The sequence below is a fragment of the Temnothorax curvispinosus genome, unplaced genomic scaffold, assembly GCF_003070985.1.
Source record: "Temnothorax curvispinosus isolate PA1 unplaced genomic scaffold, ASM307098v1 QBEX01000886.1, whole genome shotgun sequence".
Taxonomy (NCBI): Eukaryota; Metazoa; Arthropoda; class Insecta; order Hymenoptera; family Formicidae; genus Temnothorax; species Temnothorax curvispinosus.
The window spans coordinates 29,262-49,076 of record NW_020210666.1 but is presented as its reverse complement, the minus strand read 5'-3'; the positions used below and the strand labels follow the sequence as shown (position 1 = coordinate 49,076).

Sequence of the window (19,815 nt, the reverse complement as noted above, 5' to 3'; positions counted from 1 at the left end):
TCGTAGGACTGCATCGGGATCGAAGAATTCCCTCTCTCTCGTAATCGATCTTTATTTGTTAGGAAAATTAATTTCATTACGCTTTCTCCCCGGTTTCCTGTCTCTCTCTCTCTCTCTCTCTCTCTCTCTCTCTCTCCACCTTAATTTTATCTGCGTGATAGCAGGGGCGTACGGAGCCGAGGCGCGCATAAAACTGACCGGCGCTTCGGCAGGTGCTACTAGTCTCTCGTCTGACGTGGCTCGCGGCAAATGTTCGATACGTGCGAGGGAAAATCGCGCGGCGCTCGAGTTACGAGAATACGCGAGGAGCAGTACGCGCGATCGAGGGGGCCGATTTTCCGCCAAAGTGGAGCGGCTTTTCGAGCGGTAGCGGAAACGAAACGTGAGTGGAACAGACGGGTTTATACACCGTCGAAACTTCTCTACGTCGCGCCATTCGCGCCACTCGTTCGCCTCGGAGTTGCGCCCCTTTCAAAGTCGCACTTAAAAAATCCGCATACGCTCACGTAAGATGATTCGGCGTAGAGAGCCGATTTTCCGTCGAAGCGTAGCGATTTTTCGAGTGGTAGCAGAAAAGAAACGTGAGCGTACCGGCAAGCTTTGTCCAAGTTCTCCGATAGCTTCGTTCGCCACTTATCCTGCTTTTCTTAAAAAATTCTTATAAAATTGCGCCTCAAAATCTGTACATGGTTTGTACTTCGTTTAAAACATAAAGTTTTATTTATAAAAAAAAAGGAATAAGAAATACGATCAATTAAAAACTACGATTACAGAATTTATGTTCTGAAGCCAAAAATATCATGGTTCAGGCACTGTGAAGTTTAAATTTCCGTTAAGCGTCATAAATACAAATTTAACCGAACCCGTGTGATTTTGTTTGTCCAAACTCGCGTCGCCGTAATATTTATCATGTGGCACCTCGTGTGTAATTAATTTAACACACGAGCGTCCCACGACGTTACTTTTATAATATTTTTGCGGATTATTATTAGACGTCCATCGATATCACATTTCCTTTTGCTCGAAAGAATTAATACGCCGCGAAGAAGCGCGGAAGAATTGATCCTTTTCTAAAGCAAATATAGGAGGATAACGGCGGGAGGCGCATCGGCGCGCCGATGTACATTTTTAAAGAAAAACAGAAAGTCACGAACGCGTGTGCGACGCGGTATACGTCGCGCGTTCGTGCCTAATCAGGCGGGTGTTTTGCACGCTCTGACGCTTCCTCGCGAAAATCGCTGCATTCCAGCCCGGGGTACTCTGGCATCATGAACATCGATGAATTTCGCGTGCGCGGCAAGGAGATGATCGAGTACATATGCGACTACATCCGCACGCTGGAGGGCAAGAGGGTGACGGCAAACGTCGATCCCGGCTACCTGAGACCCCTGCTGCCGAAGGAGGCACCCCTCAAGCCGGAATCATGGGACGCCATCATGAGGGACGTCGATGGCAAAATAATGCCCGGAGTGAGTTTGCGGTCGTAACGGGTTGCCGTGATTATCGATCCCCCTTCTCCCTCTCTCCCCCCTCTCTCTCTCTCTTGCCATTGATTTCAACCCCCCTTTTCCGATATAAATAATGTTCGTGCACGTGAAAGAGAGAAAAAAAAAGAATTGATAAAAACTTTCCTTCTTCTTTCTCTCTCTTTTTCTTGGCGATGTAAAAAAACGTACTAAATAATAACGTAACATTCGGTAGATAGATCGCGATGCTTTTTGCGATGCAGCAGGTTTTTCCGGACGCGATCTTTGCGGGAACTTGAGGAAAAGTTAAGGTCGGCCCGTGACGTAAAATGTTTGTGATGTAACGCGTGTTACGTAAATCTTGTAAGAGAACAATATTTTCAATAATAAAAGTATCTTAGTAAATTAATGACGTCACTAGGATACTTTCTGAATATTCGTGGCATTTAACGTTTTCATTATTTGAAATATGACAGTAATATCTAATTAAAAAGAAATTTATCAAATGGAAATTTGTTACTGGAGATCTCGTCTTACTTTTAACGATACGAGAATTAATATAGTCTAGAAAAATGTGAAAATTAAGGCAATCTCGTAAAATAAGATTGCCCAATATGATAGAAAATGTTTAAAAATAATTTTAATCGAGCGATCGGTCGGTTGAACAATACAAGGACGGTGACCACGTCACAACATTCCGATCTCCGTTTCCGACGGAGATAACGGCTCGGAGAATGACGGCGTCGCGACGCGACGCGCGCGCGACTTTTTCCACAAACGCGTGCGAAGTTCGTTCTTAATCCAATGCAATGTTATCGCGGTGACAATGAAAGTCGCCGTTGTCAACGCCGGCATTTCCGCTGTCCATTCCGTTGTCCCATTCCATTAAATCCCGCGGATAAATCAATTTCAGAACATAAAAGTAGGTTACTCGACTCGCGGCTGTACGCGGGGGACAATGCTTTTTACAGATCACTCACTGGCAGCATCCGCGATTCCACGCCTACTTCCCGTCCGGCAACTCGTTCCCCTCGATCCTGGGTGATCTGCTGTCGGACGCGATCGGCTGCATCGGTTTCTCGTGGGCAGCCAGCCCGGCCTGCACCGAGCTCGAGACCATCGTGCTGGACTGGTACGCCAAGGCGATCGACCTGCCGACTGAGTTTCTGTCGGAGCAGAAGAGCGGCGGCGGCGGCGTGATCCAGGGCTCGGCCTCCGAGTGTATTCTGGTGACGATGCTGGCCGCGCGTACCCAAGCGATCAAGATGCTGAAGGAGCAGGAACCCAATAAGGAGGACTCGGCGTTCCTGCCGAGATTGGTGGCCTACTGCTCTACGGAGTCGCACTCGTGCGTGGAGAAGGCGGCGATGATAAGCCTGGTGAAGCTCCGGGTACTCGAGCCGGACGAGAAGGCCTCGTTGCGCGGCAAAAGACTCGAGTCCGCCATTAGGGAGGACGTGGCGAATGGCCTGGTGCCGTTCTACGTGTCCGCCACTCTGGGCACCACCGGCTCCTGCGCCTTCGACAATCTCGTGGAGATCGGGCCCGTGTGCAAGTTGTACCCCAACATCTGGCTACACGTGGACGGCGCTTACGCCGGTAACGCATTCATCTGCCCGGAGATGAGGCCGTTCATGGCCGGTATCGAACACGCCGAATCCTTCAACACGAATCCCAACAAGTGGTTGCTGGTGAACTTCGACTGCTCCTGCCTGTGGGTGCGCAATCGGGTGAAGCTTACGTCAGCGTTGGTCGTCGATCCGCTTTACCTTCAACACGCTCGCTCGGGCGAGTCGATCGACTATCGTCACTGGGGTATCCCGCTCAGCAGACGATTTCGAGCGTTGAAGCTCTGGTTCGTTATGAGATCGTACGGGATCAGCGGCTTGCAAAAGTACATTAGGAATCATATAAGGCTGGCTAAGAGGTTCGAGACGCACATGAAGAAGGACAGGCGTTTCGAGATCTTGAACGACGTACGGGTGGGCCTGGTGTGCTTTCGGCTGAAGGAGAGCGAGGAGATGAATCAGGAATTACTGGCTAACATTAACGCGTCTGGTCGGCTGCACATGATACCGGCCCGGGTGATGGGCAAGTACATCCTGCGTTTCTGCGTGACGAAGGAGGACGCGACCGAGGAGGATATCGATTACGCTCTCAGCGTGATCGAGGAGCACGCCACGGAGGTGATGTTGGCCCACTACGAGGGCACGGAGGACGAGTACAGGGCGAAGGGCCCGAAGAGCCCGGCCGCTCTCGACAAGAAACTCGTCCGGAAGTTCAGCTTCACCAGGAGCGTCACCAGAGACGCTTACAAGAGATCTATCTCCAAATCTAGCCTGCACGACGGCGCGACGCCTATCATGGTCGTCGACGATAACTCGCAGGTCGACGCCATCGACGACGACCGTTTCTGCAACAGCAGGTAGATCTTTGAGCCCCTGGACCAATCCAAAGCTCGTACTTTCGTGAGAGTCATCGTAGTTAAATTCGTAGTGTCAAATTATACTCAATTTGACACACATGGTAGTTGAAAGTTATTTAACTTAAGGTATTGGTTTAAATTTCATTTTTTTTATATTTAACAGTGGTCAGTAATATCGAAGATATGATTTTATTTCCCATTTTAATTTTGTTTTCTATTTTATGTTTAATAAATCCTATTATTTTCGTTTTCCCCTTTTAAATATGACGGAATAATGTAAAATTTCTTTTTTTTCCTTTGATTCGAAAACTTCAGAAGCTCTAGGTCAGGTTTCTTTCGCTATTACAAGCTTGTTAACAATAATTATCAATGAATTATTGATTTCAGATCGTGACGATGTCGATGACGGTCCCCGGCGCCGCCGACTCGGGACGACGTAGACGGTAATAAAAAGGGTCCTCGCTACACGGCCGTGTGATGCGGAACTCTGACGGCCCACCGTCGTCAATTTACTGATTCCCGAAGTCGCGTTTGTTGATAAGGACCGACTATCACCGATTACATCGCCACGTAAGTGTTTAGCCAAATTATTCGTCTCCGATCAAGTTCGCTGAATGCCAAGATCGCTCGTTTATGGACGACTGATCAGCGATCGGTCGTTATCTCGAGCACGAGTGATTCTTCGTGGCGACAAATCGCGTCAATGTACATGAGATATCGAGCCGAGTTTTGCGATAGAGCGTGAGATTCTTAAGCACATTTTAGACAGTTCGTAATTCGCGATAGAATTCGGCTTAAACAACTTAATTACGAACGCACATGTATAATGCAAAAATATTCGATTAGTATAAGCCTTTTTTTATTACGATCGAGTTTTTATAAGGATGAAGATTTTTATTAAAATTATAGATAGAATTTTGCCGCACACAGAAATTCTGTTCCGAATTACGGTCGGTCTAAAGTGGGTTTTAGAGGCGGCTGCGCGTATAGTTAACGTAGTCGTTTGATCTATTTTGGTATATACATATATATATTGTATATGTCTGTATAAGCGATAGAGCGAGATGAATCGATGTACATATGTAATACGTGATAATGACTGCCGATGCACGCACGGACTCTAATAGTTTTATATAAAATGCTAGTGAATAATTAAAGTGTATCGATCTCAATAGATTTACAAGTGAATAGCAAACGATTATACCGATCCCAGTGTATACCGGATATATCAGAATTCTATTTTTTTTTCGCTAATACTAGAACAGAAATTGCGAAGAGAGTCAAATATCTTCTAAATGTAATGTAATTGACGTGAATACATCCATTACATTATATTTAGGAGGTATTAAAGTTTAGATACGCGATATACAAAATTTCGATCGAATTCAATTAGAAATAAATTTATAAGTTAATGAAGACATATTGTTTAATATAGTGTCGTTGCTGATTAAAAATTAACACGTTATAATAACGTGATATCCGATAATCCATAAGAAAAAAAACATCCAAAATTGTAAAACAATTTATAACTGGAAAAGTCTACAGTATCTTGGAGACACTATATAGTGAAGTAAAATGTATTAGAATTTCAGACACGCATGGATATAGTGGACGTCATTAATTCGTATAATTGAGCGGACAATTGTATAATCGACGTCGCATCGACCAATAAAAATAGATTTTAATTTAGTTATAGAAGGTAATCCTAACGATAAGAAAATCATGAAATAGTACATGGAAAAAACAAGCATGTTTGCAAACTTAAAGAACTTCAGATTTAGATTGATAAATTTACGGGTCGATGCTAATACGAATATATCGATGTACGTGTACGTTTGTCTTTGATAACTTGCTCCGATTTATAATTATTATTAAATCAACTTCAATACGTACAAAGGTAATACAGGAGAATTACCCGATTATATTAGAATTTCACAAACATGATAGATAAAATGATTATGAAGTATTTATTTCATATGTACAGATGTTATAATAAAATTAAAGTTCGTAAGATAACTGAATTTTCTTTCATCCCCAATGTCGTTTAATTTTAATTATAATCATTTGTCTTTTTAATAAAATTCCTTTTTAACAACCAAATGAACTTGTTAATTAAGTTGTTAGAGATTAAATCCACTTTAAATTATTAATAATGTGTTCAGAAAACTACTTATAATTTTATTTATCATAGATATTTATTTTATATATATGTTCTAATATTTTAAATATTTTTTGTATTGTATACAATGTATACGTGTGGAAACTATAGAATTCTATTCTAAATTTTAGTACAAATTATAAATCATAAAATAAGTTTCGTTTTACTATTGCTTGTTATGCAATTTGTATTAAATTAAAATTCGAATCATACGAAAGTGCTATATAAAGATTATTAAAATCGTAAAAGTTCTTTATTTTTACATAAATCTCAAGTAACAGCAATTTATGTATATTGCAAAAATTATGCTTTCATTCTATTTTGTTGAAAAAGATATATGCAGATATAATTACATTATAACCATCAAATTATTATATCAGTTCATATACAGATCTAAATAAATAGTTATCACTACATCTGTCCACATTGAGATATCGTCACAGGAATCTTTGGCTTATTGTTCGGTCCAGTAGGAACATTCTCCACTTTCCTCATAACGAGAAGACCATCGATAACTCTACCAAAGACAACGTGTTTGCCGTCCAAGAAATTACACTTGGCGCACGTGATGAAGAACTGACAGCCGTTGGTATCCTTGCCGCTGTTCGCCATCGACAGCAGACCAGGAGAGTCATGCTTCAGAGTGAAGTTCTCATCTGGGAACGTTCCACCGCTGTAGATACTCAACACCCCGGTGCCGTCGCCGTTGACAAAATCACCGCCTTGTATCATAAAGTCCTTGATCACTCTATGAAAAATGGCACCTTTGAAGCCCAGCGGCACGCCATCCTTCCTGTATTCCCCGGTGCAAAACTGCCGGAAGTTCTCCGACGTTTTCGGGCAGACATCCTCGAACAGCTCAAAGATCATGCGACCTATCTCCGTGGTGCCTACAGACACGTCGAAGAACACGACCGGGTTGTTGGGGTTTCTCAGCTGCGCCTGAATCTGATTCCAAGTAGGCATGCTTGCTCAAGATGCTGATCTTATCTTCAGTTATTCAGGATTTTTAATTAGCACCAGGCAGCAATCAGTTAGCCATTCAAACAGCCATCAACAGGTAGTGAAGGATTTCCTGTATAATGATTCTTCTTTTATTTGTTGAATACTGATTATTTGTAGATCTTTAAGCAGTGCTGCACAATCCTTACCTTCAGTTAATTTACTGTGAATACTTATCGCAGAATATCCCAGAAGATTTTAGTCAAATGTGGACGGGAGATGTGCATCAGAGAGAAATATTCTTTCACATCCGTGAAACATCAACACAGACAAACGTAACCTCAATGAGGGATGCTTATAGGTTAAGTTTTCTCCGGAATGGATTTTGCGGCGCACAATTCGCGCAAAATGATCGACGACTAGCGTTTCGAGGTAAAACGGGTAGCAAAAGACGAGCTTCGCGTTACAATTCACGATACTGCAAAAATATCTAAAGGTAAACGCACCTTTCAGCGAGTCTCGAGATACCGCGAGATCGCCGGCACGGAGCGATGAGTAGAGGTTAACGTTTTGCGATACGCCAATTTCTTTGATAATTACAGAAAAGTCACTCGCCGTGTGACACACGTCCCGTATTATTGCGGGACGATCAATAACAATAATAACACGAAGCGGCAGTATAGCGGCACAGATGCTCCGACGCGTTGGACGTAAGGTGGAAAACGTGCGTCGCAGTGGTGCTCATTTCAATTGACTTATCTTACCCTGCTCGGCGACGAATCTCAGCGATGGATTTCGGCGACGACGTAATCGAACGGCGACGCGACACGGTTCTCTCTTCCTCCAAGCGTCCTTGCGGCGATTCAGAATGACAAGTGTTCGACGAGAAACTTAAATATATAGCGACCACCGTCCACGAGAAACTTATGCGCGCTTATGCACTCAATGCACTGTTGCCTGTTGCTCTTTTACCGGTTACCGGCGAGATCACGTGATCGCGCGCGCGACTTTCGTTTCCTGCGACGTATCGCGACATTTTTCAAGAATTCTTAAAACATATAGTCCAGTTTCTTTTAGTCCGCATCTAGATTTTATTTTCCACGTTGCATTATTTTTCGTTATAAATTTTTGGAACTGATTTCAATAGTACATACGTAAAAGAAGCAATCGATCACATGTCCAATGTGCGTCGAGCTAAATAACGTGAAATAATTTTCGCATTTAATCTCAAATCTTGTAATTTCATTAAAATTGATTTTACTTTATTAGTATTGCACGCAGTGGCTGATATACATATATTGATACATTGCATGACTGACAATGAAATGTACAAAAAGATATAATAAACCAAATTGTTGTAAACTATAATAAATCAGATTTCTATTTTGTTTCTCTGTAGCATTTTCTTTCGTTAGAACGTCTTTACATAATTTTTGCGTTTATATCTATTCGTTAGAAACATTCTTAGCATATATATTTTACACACATCTACATGTGTGTGCAAAAAGAAATTGTAATTATTTATTTACCTCCAAGTAAAGGGGAGAAACGCTTTGTTCTAATTCATTAGTAATCACTTCATTGCCTTACAAATATATGGAAATAATGTAATTCCTAAAATGATAAAATCTATTTTACAACTAGTCAATTATTTCAAAAATTTAGCATTTAACTGAAAATACAATCTACATCTCCCCTTTATAAAAAATGTAAACTTTGTATTCGTCGTTAATACGTTTAAATTAAGGGCAAAGATATAAGTATAATTAGAATTTATTATCAATTTAATATAAATATAGTTTAGCAGGATGGCAAAAAGGAAAGAACCAAATATTTCTTACAACCATCTAAAGCTATCTTAACATTCATGATTTTTCGTTCAGTAGTGAAGAAAAGTTAGAATTAATCCCTATGAAATTACAGTAAGCCGTTATATTGCAGAAACAGATTTTGTTTTCTTTATACAAATATATACTTGCATAATAAAACATTTAAAAAGTAATTTCTACTTCATAATTTGCTGAACAATTTCATAGTATATATTCTAAAAAAAAAACAAGTAAACATATGTAGTTAATTCTGAAATTAACTACATATGAAAACACAACACATTTTAATAAATATATGTTTAACTTGCGTAACTAATTAAAATGTGTATTGTAAATTAGGTTTATGTACATTAACTTTATATTAGAGTCAACATCTTGTTTTACTTACATATTTTTCTAGAAATTAGACACTTGTTTAGAATGTTACTTGTGTATACGGATTACAAATAAATCCTGTGCAATTTAAGTCATCTAGTAAAGGATTACTCCATTCATTATGCATGTATTCATTACTTTCTAGTCATATTAATAGCATGTGAAATATCACAAGCAATATGCGAACAACAAAGTGGAAATGATAATTATATGTGTATCTTGATGTGCTCCTTCAACGTAGTTTTGCCATCAAATTTCTCCTCGCAGATACCGCAGACAAAATCATCTGAATCATCTCCATCGTCGCTGTCGTGCTGCTGATACTGTACAATAACATGCGACGTTTCGTCCGACATTAAAGAATCCTGCTCGTCTTGGATATGATTATTTCCCTCCTTCAGGTCTTGTTCAGTCACAACGTTCATAGATATATCCGCACCGCTTATCTGTACGATCTGACTGGAGTAATTCTCGTGACCCTGCGGATTTGGTATCGTTAGAACGGGCAGCGATTCGTTCTGTTTCGAGATGATATTTAGAGTGTTGTCCTGCTTAGGAGACTGAATCAAGTGCATCGTGGACATGTCATCCTGCCTGACTGTTTCATCGAGTGCGTCGTCCACGGATTCTGTGGACACGATGTTCGCCGCGTCGTTTTGTTTGTCTATGGCAATTATATCGAGAGAATCCCTGTGATCTTGTTCCACTCGAAGCACCTGAATATTCTCATCTTCCTTACCATCCACGATAAACCGTATGTTGCTGTGCTTGAGCTCAGATATCGCTATGAAACCGTCGCTACGTTTCTCCGTAGTGACCACGACAAACGCGTTGTTTTGCTTCTCATTTAAAACATGCATCTCGTCCGATTTGTCGGATGGATCTGTGATGGACAATAAGGCTTCGTTTTGCTCCGTCTTCGGAATAAAGTCCAAAACGTTCTGCTTCGTCTGCGCGTTCGTGCCGCCCGATTTCGACGATTTCTTCTTCGTTGGCTTCGACTTCGGCGAGGTGTCGTTGTTAGTTTTCGCTTTTGCCTCGGCTATCATCTGATCCGAATGCTTGACTATGTGCGCGCAGAGCTCGTCGCGATCCTGATTGAGAGCACCGCAAAGCGGACACTGATACGGAGGACTGCTCGCTTCCGTCTCGTTTTTCCCCGCCGCGTGGACCCATCGAACATGCTCGCGCAGGACCACCTTCTGATTAAAAGCCCTCGAGCACAACGGGCACACGTGCGGTCTCTCCCCCGTGTGAATCCGCTCGTGCTTCCTCAAAGTTCCGCCGTCTCGAAACGCTTTCCAACAGAATTTGCAGCCGTACGGACGTTCACCGGTATGCGTACGATTGTGTATTAAGTATCCCTGGCGCGACGAGAACGTTTTCGAGCAGGTGTCGCACTGAAAATGGGCCGGACTACCGGCATGCGTTCTGCTGTGCTCCCAAAGGCCTTGTCGCGAAACGAAGCTCTTTCCGCAGTCGGTGCAAGTAAACGGCGAGTCTCCGGGGTGCGCCGACAATCTGTGCTCATCCAGCTCGTTCTGCTTCTCAAACTGCGAGCCGCAAACCTCGCACGAGTGAGTCTTTTTGCGATGGATCCACTGGTGGCGAAACATCTTCTGCTTCGTGGTAAATTTCTTCCCGCATTCCGAGCAAGCGTGCTTGCCCCATTTATTGTTAGGCATACCTTGCTCGATGTTGTTCTGCATTATTTTCTTGGCGCACGTGATCTGGTGGTTCGCCAAATGATTGCCGTCCTGAAACTGCTTGTCGCAGTACTCGCACTCGATCGGCATATTCCAGGTCTTGGAGGCATGAATCTTCTCGTGAGACGCCAACGCGGTCGCGCGTGAAAAATTGACTCCGCAATGCTTACACGTGTACTGCTTACTGTTGTTTACTTCAGCTTCCCCGTAATCTCTTTTATTCGTACTGTTATATCTGTAAAGCGTCTCGACTTTGACTATTCCGTCGGGAGTGTTGAATGAATTTATCGTTATGTCATACTGTTGACTGTTATTGACCGAATCGCTGATATTATTTTGCTCGGTGTACTCGCTAAATTGCGCCACTTCACCATTGGGCATTACCGTAAACTCTTGCAGCGTATCCATCTTGGCATCCTGGTGATTCGGCATTGTGGTAACTATCGATTGTTCGCTGCTGAAATTGTATGACGAGACCGGCCATTGAACTTGACATACTTCGTAGTTCTGTATAGACTGGACAGACGAAGAAGATGGTATCTGAGAAGCGTTCTGCGAATCAGACGCGTTTTCCGGCCACTTTCTAAATGTCTCCACCGATTGAGACATATTATTACCCTGTGATTGCATGATGGCTCGTCCCGCGACGTACGTGTGTATCTTCATGTGGTTGGACAAGCTGGAAGGCCTCTGGAAGTCGGAGCCACAGATGGTACACTTGTGCGGCCGTTCGACGTGATGCATGTGCGCCTGTAGCATGTGTGCCTGCAAACTGGTCTTGGAACGGAACAAGTTGCCGCACGTTCTACACGCATGAGGACGATCCACTTGATGACAAACCATGTGGTTATTCAAGTCAATCTTTCTCTCAAATCTCTCCCCGCAAGTGGTGCAGGATAATTTAGGCGACGACTGACACACAGACTGATGTTCAACCATATCCTCTTGGGTGAAGAGACGCTTACAGATCGGACAACTGATCTTCTTATCCTCGAAGCATGGATACATACCGCCCAGCTGACGCAGAGCTTCCACAGCCATGGACTCGTCGTCACCCGACGTATACTGCTGCTGTTCCTCTTGCTTGATATACATCGGATATACCACTTGATTGTCATCTTCCTCTTCTGACTGTTCCGCAAGGATCTCGACGGTACCCTGTGACTCCACGATGTCAACAGTGGCAGTGTTACCGACCGTGACCTCCGCAAGGCCTTCCTGGAGAACGCATTCGTTGACAGGCTCGCATACCTCCTCGTGAGATATCATGTTCTCCTCTATGACATCGTGCACCTCGGCGAGGGGAAATGTCACGTACTGCTCCCCCTCGTGGGTCTCCATCTCGTTCGCTACTTAAGTACCGGTATCAACATGTATCAAAGAGATATTGCAAGTATTGTAACGTGCACGGCGATCCTCGAGGGAACCTAGTTTCACCTCAAGTTAGGTCTTCTAGGTTAAGTTGGGTCCTATCATACCTGGTCGTCGCATACCCGTGTTTCCCGTTTTACCAGGTGCCCGTGACACGTCGCGATGATGATCGTGCACGATCTGCAGCCGCTGGATAATATATATTGCCCTTTTTCGTTCCTGTATGGGTACAGGTACCCGACACCGTCCTGCACAGAAAAATACCCAGTTATACATATGAATCATATGATTTACGGGAGCGTAATATTTGCAGCGATTTAAAGATGCGTACGACGCACGGAGGAATTCTCGATAGAATTAGTTAAATCATCCAGGTGATTCTCAATTAACACTATACATCAGCAGCGATACTGCAAGGTTATTTGCAGAGTAGTGCCCCATATCGGGCACTGCCTGAAGTTGCGCGACAGTGAACAGCTCTTCGATAAAGGAGCTCTCGATACTTATAAATAAATAAATACGATAATGCCACTATCCGTCGATTGAAATATCGTTGCGTCTGACTTTTTTTACATTATTTAGCAGAAAGACACGCGGATAATTAAATAATAATAATAATTAAAAAGATTTTTTTCACATATGATTAATTTTTCTTCGTATTTTATTTCTAAACTGTTTTTTTATTATTTAAAGTGAAAATTACTCGAGACGGAGGAATATCTAGAAAAAAAGAGCAATAAAAGAAGTAAATCTGAGCTTTGCACTATTTTCTTAGCTTTGCACTATTTTCTTAGCTTTGCACTTTACATTTTTGCCTTTTTCAAGTGGAAAACAGATACAAGTGTAGAAAGTGCAACTGAAACGATTAGGCCTCTTATCGCAAAGAGCGGCGAACTTCAGTGTTTAGTGTTTACTGATGACACATGTTTCAAAGGTTATATCTATTGCTGACACGAATGATATAACTGTTCGATTAAAATAAATAATTTTGATAATACTGTCTTAACAGCAACCTCTGATTGATCAGAAAACAATTTAACTCATGGATAATAATTAATTAATACAATTAATAAATATATTATTGAACCATTAATTGTCGTTATTCGATCAAAATTCGTATTATTATGAAACGAGAGGAATCTTTAGCTGGATGGAATATTATATGGTGGTTATTTAAGTTATTCGGTCTCCCAATCACTCTTCCTTGGCTCGTGTATCATTTTTATGATATTATGCAGCAAAAACGGAGAAGAGCTGCTCTTGGCAATAAGGTAACATTTTGTGAAGTGTTTCTTTTATAATTTTTATAAATACAAAATATGAGCAAAGTATCTCTCTCAATATCTCTTTTTGTTTAAAGATTTGAATATTTCTATGAATGTATTTTTTTTTGTGATCCATTTTTGATGCATTTTAGGTTGTGATGATAACCGGTGCTAGTTCTGGCTTAGGAGAAGCTTTGGCTCATATATTTTACAGTTCAGGTTGCAGAGTTATCTTGGTATCTCGTAGAAAAGAGGAGTTGGAAAGAGTAAAAAATGATTTAATAAATACTCATCAAGTACGTAGCACGATACCCGAGACCGATACCTATTTTAATAGGCAAATGTATTGGATATCAATTATTCTGTAATTTTCTTTCAGACAGTTCCAACTTATCCACCTATCGTTTTAGCATTAGATTTAACGGATATCAACAACCTGCAAGATGAAGTGTCAAAAGCTATAATGGTACACGGCAGAATTGATGTTTTGATTAATAATGCCGGCATTTCGTATAGGGGAGAAGTTATTGATACGAATGTTGATGTGGACATCAAAGTCATGCTATCGAATTATTTCTCTCAGATTGCATTAAGCAAAAGTAAGTGTATTAATTAAGAGATCTGCTGCAACAGATTCATCATACGTTATTAATTTGCAGTTGTTCTTCCATATATGATAAAGCAACAATCTGGTCATATAATTGGCATAAGTAGTGTGCAAGGGAGAATCGCTATTCCATTTAGGCAAGTATTTGATTATGAGTCAACGTCTATTGTTTTTTTACATGAATTATTGGTTAATTACTGATTTTTAGATCTGCCTATGCTGCGTCTAAACATGCATTGCAAGCTTGGTACGATACTGCCAGAGCAGAACTATCTGACAAGAATATAAAATTTACAGTCATCAATCCAGGGTACATTAAAACAGCTCTTTCTCTTAATGCGTTGACAGGAAATGGACAAGTTTATGGACGTTAGTAATTACATTCTTATTGAAGATCCTAAATTATCTTACTTCTCTATTTATGTGATTTTAATATGCATCATTTTGTTATAGTAATGGATAAAACAACTGAAAGTGGTTATCCACCGAAGTACGTAGCTGAATGCATCTTAAAATCTGTATTGAAGCAAGAAAAGGAAGTTACTATTGCGTCGTTTTCTCCAAAGTGTGCTATAGTGCTTAGAACCTTGTTTCCTTCGCTTTATTTCTGGATTATGCAAAAACGTGCGAGAAAATTAGCACGGGATAAATAATATTATTTGAATTAAATATCATACTGTTTAGTTACACATCAAGTGATTGCTTTGTGTTTGTTGCGGATTTATGTATATATATTTTTTATGTATAAAGTAAAATGTTTTAGAATATAACTATATAATTTAACAGGGTATAAATCTACGTAATTTACGGAAGAATTTACGTAATTTTGTTTAACCAACTTCCGAGTTATTATGTTTTAATACTTATATTTATGTGGCAAGGATAACAGTTAAATAAAATACACTACTCAAAAGTATATTTTATTTGTATTGTAGCCACTCTCTGACTAGTGGAGTATCTTTACATTATGTACACTTTATTATTATGAAATTTTAATTAAAACTGCGCCGAAATGTTTAGATGTTGAGTGTGCTGTCTATCTCTTGATATAAAGTTCATAAAATTAAGAAAAATTTAAATATTTTACATCATGTGATAAAGGTCTAAATTATACATAATCATTTAATAGTTATGTTGTGTAAAACAGTTATGTTTGTAAAACAGTAAGACAATAATTTAAAGACAAAATATTGCATATATATATTCAAATATATTTATGATAAAAATATATAATTTTTTTCACAAGAGTGATAGATAGCACATCTATTTATAGTACTATTCAATGTGTTACTAAAATTATCATTTCTTTTATTTTGTTAACATTTCATTTAATTTTCTCGATTTAAGCGGTACAAACTTACTTAAAATATAACAATTTCAATAAGACCTGAAAAATATGTCTACCATAATAAAATCTGAATTGTCATGATAGATTTAGCCACTCTAATATTATATTCCCGTATATTGATCACATTTTCATATGCCTTTCTAAGTTATATTATTTCTATTCTTCACTTTAATCTAACGAAATAGATTGTGTAAAGAAACACGATAAAAATTCATATAATATAAAATATAATTAAATGTGATATATTAAACGTAACATCGAGCGGTTACATGTTTATATCAATCACTACACAATATTGATGTAATGACCATATAATCGGTTCTGGTATGTAGTTACATTGTACATAAATATAGAATGCAACTACAACACTTGAGGTATACTGAAAAAAATTCAACGTACTTGAAATAAAACTTGACTGCATTTTCTGTTCTAGCAACAGTTAGCTTGTTCTGTGCAGTGGACTTTCTTTTGTAGTATTACATGTAATTCTTTAATCTAATATATTTGGAGAAACGAGTCTTTAATAGAAATATGTTCAGCAAGTTCTCGCGCTTCATGTATAAAATAGAATTTTTTTAGAACGAAATCCAAATGTATGGATTTCCAGATGTTATTTGCTCAAACTTTGTGCTATACTCATTGTATAACGATATAACGATATTTGAAAATATAATAAAGTATATCTGTCATCATCCTATAAGCTTGGTTTGTAATTTCTACAGCATGTTCAGAATTATGTACACTGTTTCACCTTTTGAGCCCCTGTGTCGACGTACATACAAACGAGTGAACATTTCATTCATGTGACCATAAATTTTATACCACGCGAAAAGATTTCACGTAGTATAATGTACAGGATTTTAATTTTTGTTAACGTTAAACATTTATAGGAATGTTTGCGACGCCAACTTCTATCTGACGGGATTGATGCAAATGAGTTTACACGCATTTGTGATGAAAAAAGTATCTTATTCTATATATTTATGATTAATAAAATAAAATCTAAAATTACATTGAGTTTTTATGGTCAGCATATCTTTCTGATATCATACTAGTTTAACATAGATTGTTCTGTTGGGTGAGAAAATCTAGGCAACATACCCTTTGACATGTCATACATATTGTATTCTCTCTTTACCTATTTTATTTACAGTCTAAAAATACATAATGCTAAATCCTTATGTACCATTGTAAATTTAATCATTCTAAGAACACTTATGTCAATATTTCTTTTTCTTCATTATAGAGACTGCACGTATATGGTATTTCCAATTTTACAATAGTTACTTTTGAAAATTTTGTCAAGATTACAAAGAATAACAAATCTCAAATTACATGCCAATGTAAAAACTCGGATAAAATCTGGCTCTTTTGTATTTATGTGTGGCTTAGTCATCACATAAGCAGCATTCACCTGCGAGGTAGTATCAAAAAGTGTTATAAGTCAAAATGAGAGAATACTTTGCGTTACGATATATAACACGGCATGGGAATAAGTTCGTACTTTCCTTTCAGGTTCAAGGAATTTGCTGTAGGCCTACTACTATGAAACTCGACATCATGTGGCCTACCTTATCGTTTCATTCTGGCTTAAGTCAAAACCGGTGCCAGGTAATAAATTTCTTTCACTTGAACGCCTGGTACAGTCTCCAGGCAGTAATGCCGAGGGCTGCCAATGTAATAGTTGTGTGAAGAATTCGTCTCCTACTATCATCTTTCCTTACGAGAAACGTCGGGGACGACGGACCTAGAACAGCTAATAGCTCAACGTGCGGTAATTTGCTGGTATCAGTTTCTACTTGGTACTGGCAGCAGGGATCAAATTGCCAGGAGACCGTATATAATCCGCAGGTTATGACCGACGTAAAACCTAGTGGACCACAGATGTACGGCCGATCGCCCCAGACTAATCCTGAAAGAGACATTGTAAAATATTATCAATCAGCGGTATAATTTGGTGTCACGATGGGGTGGCGTTACATACAAATTGAACAAACCTGTGACGATCGCAGCAAGACCCGACAGCGCGGCAGTCTTGTGAAGACAATTTCCTACCGCTATCCATCTGGAGGTTTCATCACCTAATTTCGACGGTTCGATAACAATTAAACTGCATTCCGATTCTAGTGCTCTCTCTAATTCATACTCAAATGTCTCGTGGGCATTTTCACTGTCGTACACTTCCCTGATGATGGCAACATTAGAGGATTCGTCCCTGCGAGAAGAGGAAATAAATATATAAATTAACACTCTCCTGACGTTGTATTTCGTACGGGATCTAATATCATATACTTGGCAACACAATTACGTTTGCAATATTCACGCAATTCGCACCAGCGCGTGCCAAGGTTATATCTACAAGCGCAAATTCTTTTCAACGTGAAAATCCGTTGGATTCTCCTCGCGCAATGAGGTTAGCCTAGAGTCCGATTATCGTCTCGCGTACGCTACACAATCGCGACGTACGCACCGTAGCAATTAACGCTAGAAATCCTGATTCCTGAAATCTCATTCTCTCTCTCGCGTGTTATGTAAGACATTGATTACAGTCGGTCGGCGCAGGATTTGTTTTGGTCGCGTACCCCACGTCTTTCCCGGCGAGATTAAAGCCGAAGCGGCGCGCTGCGCGACGTGATTCGGCCGCGATTGAATATCACGACGACGAGAGAAGACGCGTATGTATCCGTACGTATATCAAAGAGAAACAATTTGAGAAAGAACGATAGTGAAAGTGACAGGAGCCGACGCGAGCCGCGTCCGACGAATCGCGGAGTCGCGACTAGAGATCTCCTCTCCGTCCCACGCAAAATCGCGTGGTAAATCCTCGTCGCGAATTTCGAGACTCTAACCGTATCCCCGAAGTGTCCGGGGTCACGCGAGGACCCCGGGAGAATTATTAAAGATTAATTCGCCGCGCGCACCGCGACCCCGCGCTAGGCTTTGAGGTTAATTCTAAGAATGGCAATGACGACCGAGGGGGGAATCGCGTCGCCGAGGACGGCGACGCTCCGGCGACGTTCCTCTCGGCGCGAGAGCGCGTCGAAACGGCGCGTGACGGCGCGCGGAACGGATCCGCGTCTACGAACCTGTCACCAGCTTCATCTACCATCTTCACCGTCGATCCCGCAGATACTGAAACGGCGGTCTGCATCGGACCGGAAGGAAAGGCATGACTCGCCGAACCGGACGGCAAAAATCAGCTGACGACGAGCGCGCCGCGCGCGCGACGATGCGCGATCACACGAGCGCGCGGGTGCGCGCGTGACTCCGGTGGTTCTGGAGAATTTTAAATTTTCTGTTGGACACGGCGGTGGCCGTTTTGAACGTTTCCGCGTTCCTTCGTTTCCGGTTTCAAACGCGTCGCAGGAGGCCGAGGGCAAGTACGCGCGAATCGTTTTTCTCGCACACTTTTTGGTATTAAATCTGTGGATCTGTCGTCGTGGAGATCTCGAACGAGCGACGATTAGGTAGAAATATATCTATGACGTAATGGGGCGCGAACGATTGTTAGTTTGTAGTAATTGACGTTAATTGACATTTAATTGCGATTGGAATTATGACGGAAAAATTGGCCGTGTCGCCATTATGAGCGATCGTCGGTACAGCTCGTCTCTTTACTCCATGTTTGAAGTACTCTAAATGCGTAAATTAGATCGTTTTATTATTTAATTTATTTGTGTCAGTTAAATATATGAAATCGACACAATACAAATGCTCGCTGAATACATAACTAAATAAAATTGTATGGCTTAAATAGCAATACTGATCGATATGAGATATAAAAGATGAATATCTCATATCTCGTATTTAAAATATTAAATGTAAAATTTTTTATCTACTCTGCTCGAATCACTCTTTTACGAAACAAAATATTTTAGTCACAATTAATAATATTAATATTTCAGTCATTGTTTTTAGCTTTTAATTAAATCGTCCAAATTATTTATTTAAATTGATATTTTTCATGACTTTTCTGGACACGTATTACGGAATTTTGCGGAATATAGACTCCGATCGGAATTGTTCAATTATTTCTCAGATTTCTATTATGTTTTGTAGCGAAAACGAAAGAATTCCGATCGGAATTATTTCGTTTCCAGAATAAAAAATTATTTTTCAAAAAATTGATCGATCGAACGTGCCATCTTTAGGCATCAATCGCATCTCGTCTCTTTACGCCATATTTTTCAACGCACGAACAGAGTAGACCGTTCATCGTCGAGCGCGCGTTACGCTCCGTTCGCTTTTCCAAGAGATTCCCGCGTGCTTCTCTCGCAATCAGCAAAGAAGCGTGTAAGTCTGTTTCCTTGCATTTCCTTTCGC

At 40.5% G+C, this 19,815-nt stretch overlaps 5 protein-coding genes across 7 annotated transcripts; 2 read left to right on the top strand and 3 right to left on the bottom strand.

The window, feature by feature from the left end:
- The first annotated feature begins 224 nt into the window (after positions 1 to 224).
- Positions 225 to 5,907, top strand: LOC112458767 (tyrosine decarboxylase-like). Its single transcript, XM_025022557.1, has 4 exons — positions 225 to 382; positions 1,250 to 1,469; positions 2,438 to 3,891; positions 4,279 to 5,907. Exons 2-4 carry the CDS (start codon positions 1,269 to 1,271, stop codon positions 4,283 to 4,285), a joined length of 1,662 nt encoding a protein of 553 aa, XP_024878325.1. The 5' UTR covers positions 225 to 382; positions 1,250 to 1,268; the 3' UTR covers positions 4,286 to 5,907.
- A 473-nt stretch (positions 5,908 to 6,380) lies between these two features.
- Positions 6,381 to 7,941, bottom strand: LOC112458760 (peptidyl-prolyl cis-trans isomerase H). The gene is made up of 2 exons (XM_025022544.1): positions 7,201 to 7,941; positions 6,381 to 7,124 (listed from the first exon to the last, which is right to left on the bottom strand). The coding sequence occupies exon 2, from the start codon at positions 7,013 to 7,015 to the stop codon at positions 6,461 to 6,463; it is 555 nt and encodes a 184-aa protein (XP_024878312.1). The 5' UTR covers positions 7,016 to 7,124; positions 7,201 to 7,941; the 3' UTR covers positions 6,381 to 6,460.
- Positions 7,942 to 8,748: 807 nt separating this feature from the next.
- LOC112458732 (zinc finger protein 585A-like) lies at positions 8,749 to 12,905 on the bottom strand. Of its 2 annotated transcripts, none has more exons than XM_025022492.1 (3): positions 12,604 to 12,905; positions 12,380 to 12,520; positions 8,749 to 12,250 (listed from the first exon to the last, which is right to left on the bottom strand). In XM_025022492.1, exons 2-3 carry the CDS (start codon positions 12,390 to 12,392, stop codon positions 9,402 to 9,404), a joined length of 2,862 nt encoding a protein of 953 aa, XP_024878260.1. In that variant the 5' UTR covers positions 12,393 to 12,520; positions 12,604 to 12,905; the 3' UTR covers positions 8,749 to 9,401. The 2 variants fall into 2 exon arrangements, with proteins under 2 accessions (XP_024878260.1, XP_024878270.1); XM_025022502.1 differs by having other exon boundaries at positions 12,611 to 12,905.
- A 147-nt stretch (positions 12,906 to 13,052) lies between these two features.
- On the top strand, positions 13,053 to 14,944 carry LOC112458742 (dehydrogenase/reductase SDR family protein 7-like). The gene is made up of 6 exons (XM_025022516.1): positions 13,053 to 13,543; positions 13,690 to 13,833; positions 13,917 to 14,136; positions 14,197 to 14,281; positions 14,353 to 14,513; positions 14,598 to 14,944. The coding sequence occupies exons 1-6, from the start codon at positions 13,397 to 13,399 to the stop codon at positions 14,795 to 14,797; spliced, it is 957 nt and encodes a 318-aa protein (XP_024878284.1). The 5' UTR covers positions 13,053 to 13,396; the 3' UTR covers positions 14,798 to 14,944.
- Positions 14,945 to 15,051: 107 nt separating this feature from the next.
- On the bottom strand, positions 15,052 to 18,685 carry LOC112458749 (transmembrane protein 11 homolog, mitochondrial). Of its 2 annotated transcripts, XR_003041241.1 has the most exons (4): positions 18,579 to 18,685; positions 17,490 to 17,707; positions 17,064 to 17,404; positions 15,052 to 16,906 (listed from the first exon to the last, which is right to left on the bottom strand). XR_003041241.1 is itself a non-coding variant. In XM_025022528.1 (3 exons), exons 1-3 carry the CDS (start codon positions 18,641 to 18,643, stop codon positions 17,118 to 17,120), a joined length of 570 nt encoding a protein of 189 aa, XP_024878296.1. In that variant the 5' UTR covers positions 18,644 to 18,685; the 3' UTR covers positions 15,052 to 17,117. The 2 variants fall into 2 exon arrangements, 1 of the variants encoding a protein (XP_024878296.1); XM_025022528.1 differs by having other exon boundaries at positions 15,052 to 17,404.
- Between the last annotated feature and the right edge of the window lie 1,130 nt (positions 18,686 to 19,815).

Bases quoted from the DNA above. Each gene is read 5' to 3' on its own strand.
- LOC112458767 (XM_025022557.1), top strand. From the start codon at position 1,269: ATGAACATCGATGAATTTCGCGTGCGCGGCAAGGAGATGATCGAGTAC. The intron at 1,470-2,437 runs GTGAGTTTGCGG...TGCTTTTTACAG, and splicing joins ATGGCAAAATAATGCCCGGA to ATCACTCACTGGCAGCATCC.
- LOC112458760 (XM_025022544.1), bottom strand. From the start codon at position 7,015: ATGCCTACTTGGAATCAGATTCAGGCGCAGCTGAGAAACCCCAACAAC.
- LOC112458742 (XM_025022516.1), top strand. From the start codon at position 13,397: ATGAAACGAGAGGAATCTTTAGCTGGATGGAATATTATATGGTGGTTA. The intron at 13,834-13,916 runs GTACGTAGCACG...ATTTTCTTTCAG, and splicing joins ATTTAATAAATACTCATCAA to ACAGTTCCAACTTATCCACC. The intron at 14,137-14,196 runs GTAAGTGTATTA...ATTAATTTGCAG, and splicing joins TCAGATTGCATTAAGCAAAA to TTGTTCTTCCATATATGATA.
- LOC112458749 (XM_025022528.1), bottom strand. From the start codon at position 18,643: ATGCAGACCGCCGTTTCAGTATCTGCGGGATCGACGGTGAAGATGGTA. The intron at 17,708-18,578 runs GTTCGTAGACGC...CTCTTCTCGCAG, and splicing joins GTAGATGAAGCTGGTGACAG to GGACGAATCCTCTAATGTTG. The intron at 17,405-17,489 runs GTTTGTTCAATT...TGTCTCTTTCAG, and splicing joins TCTTGCTGCGATCGTCACAG to GATTAGTCTGGGGCGATCGG.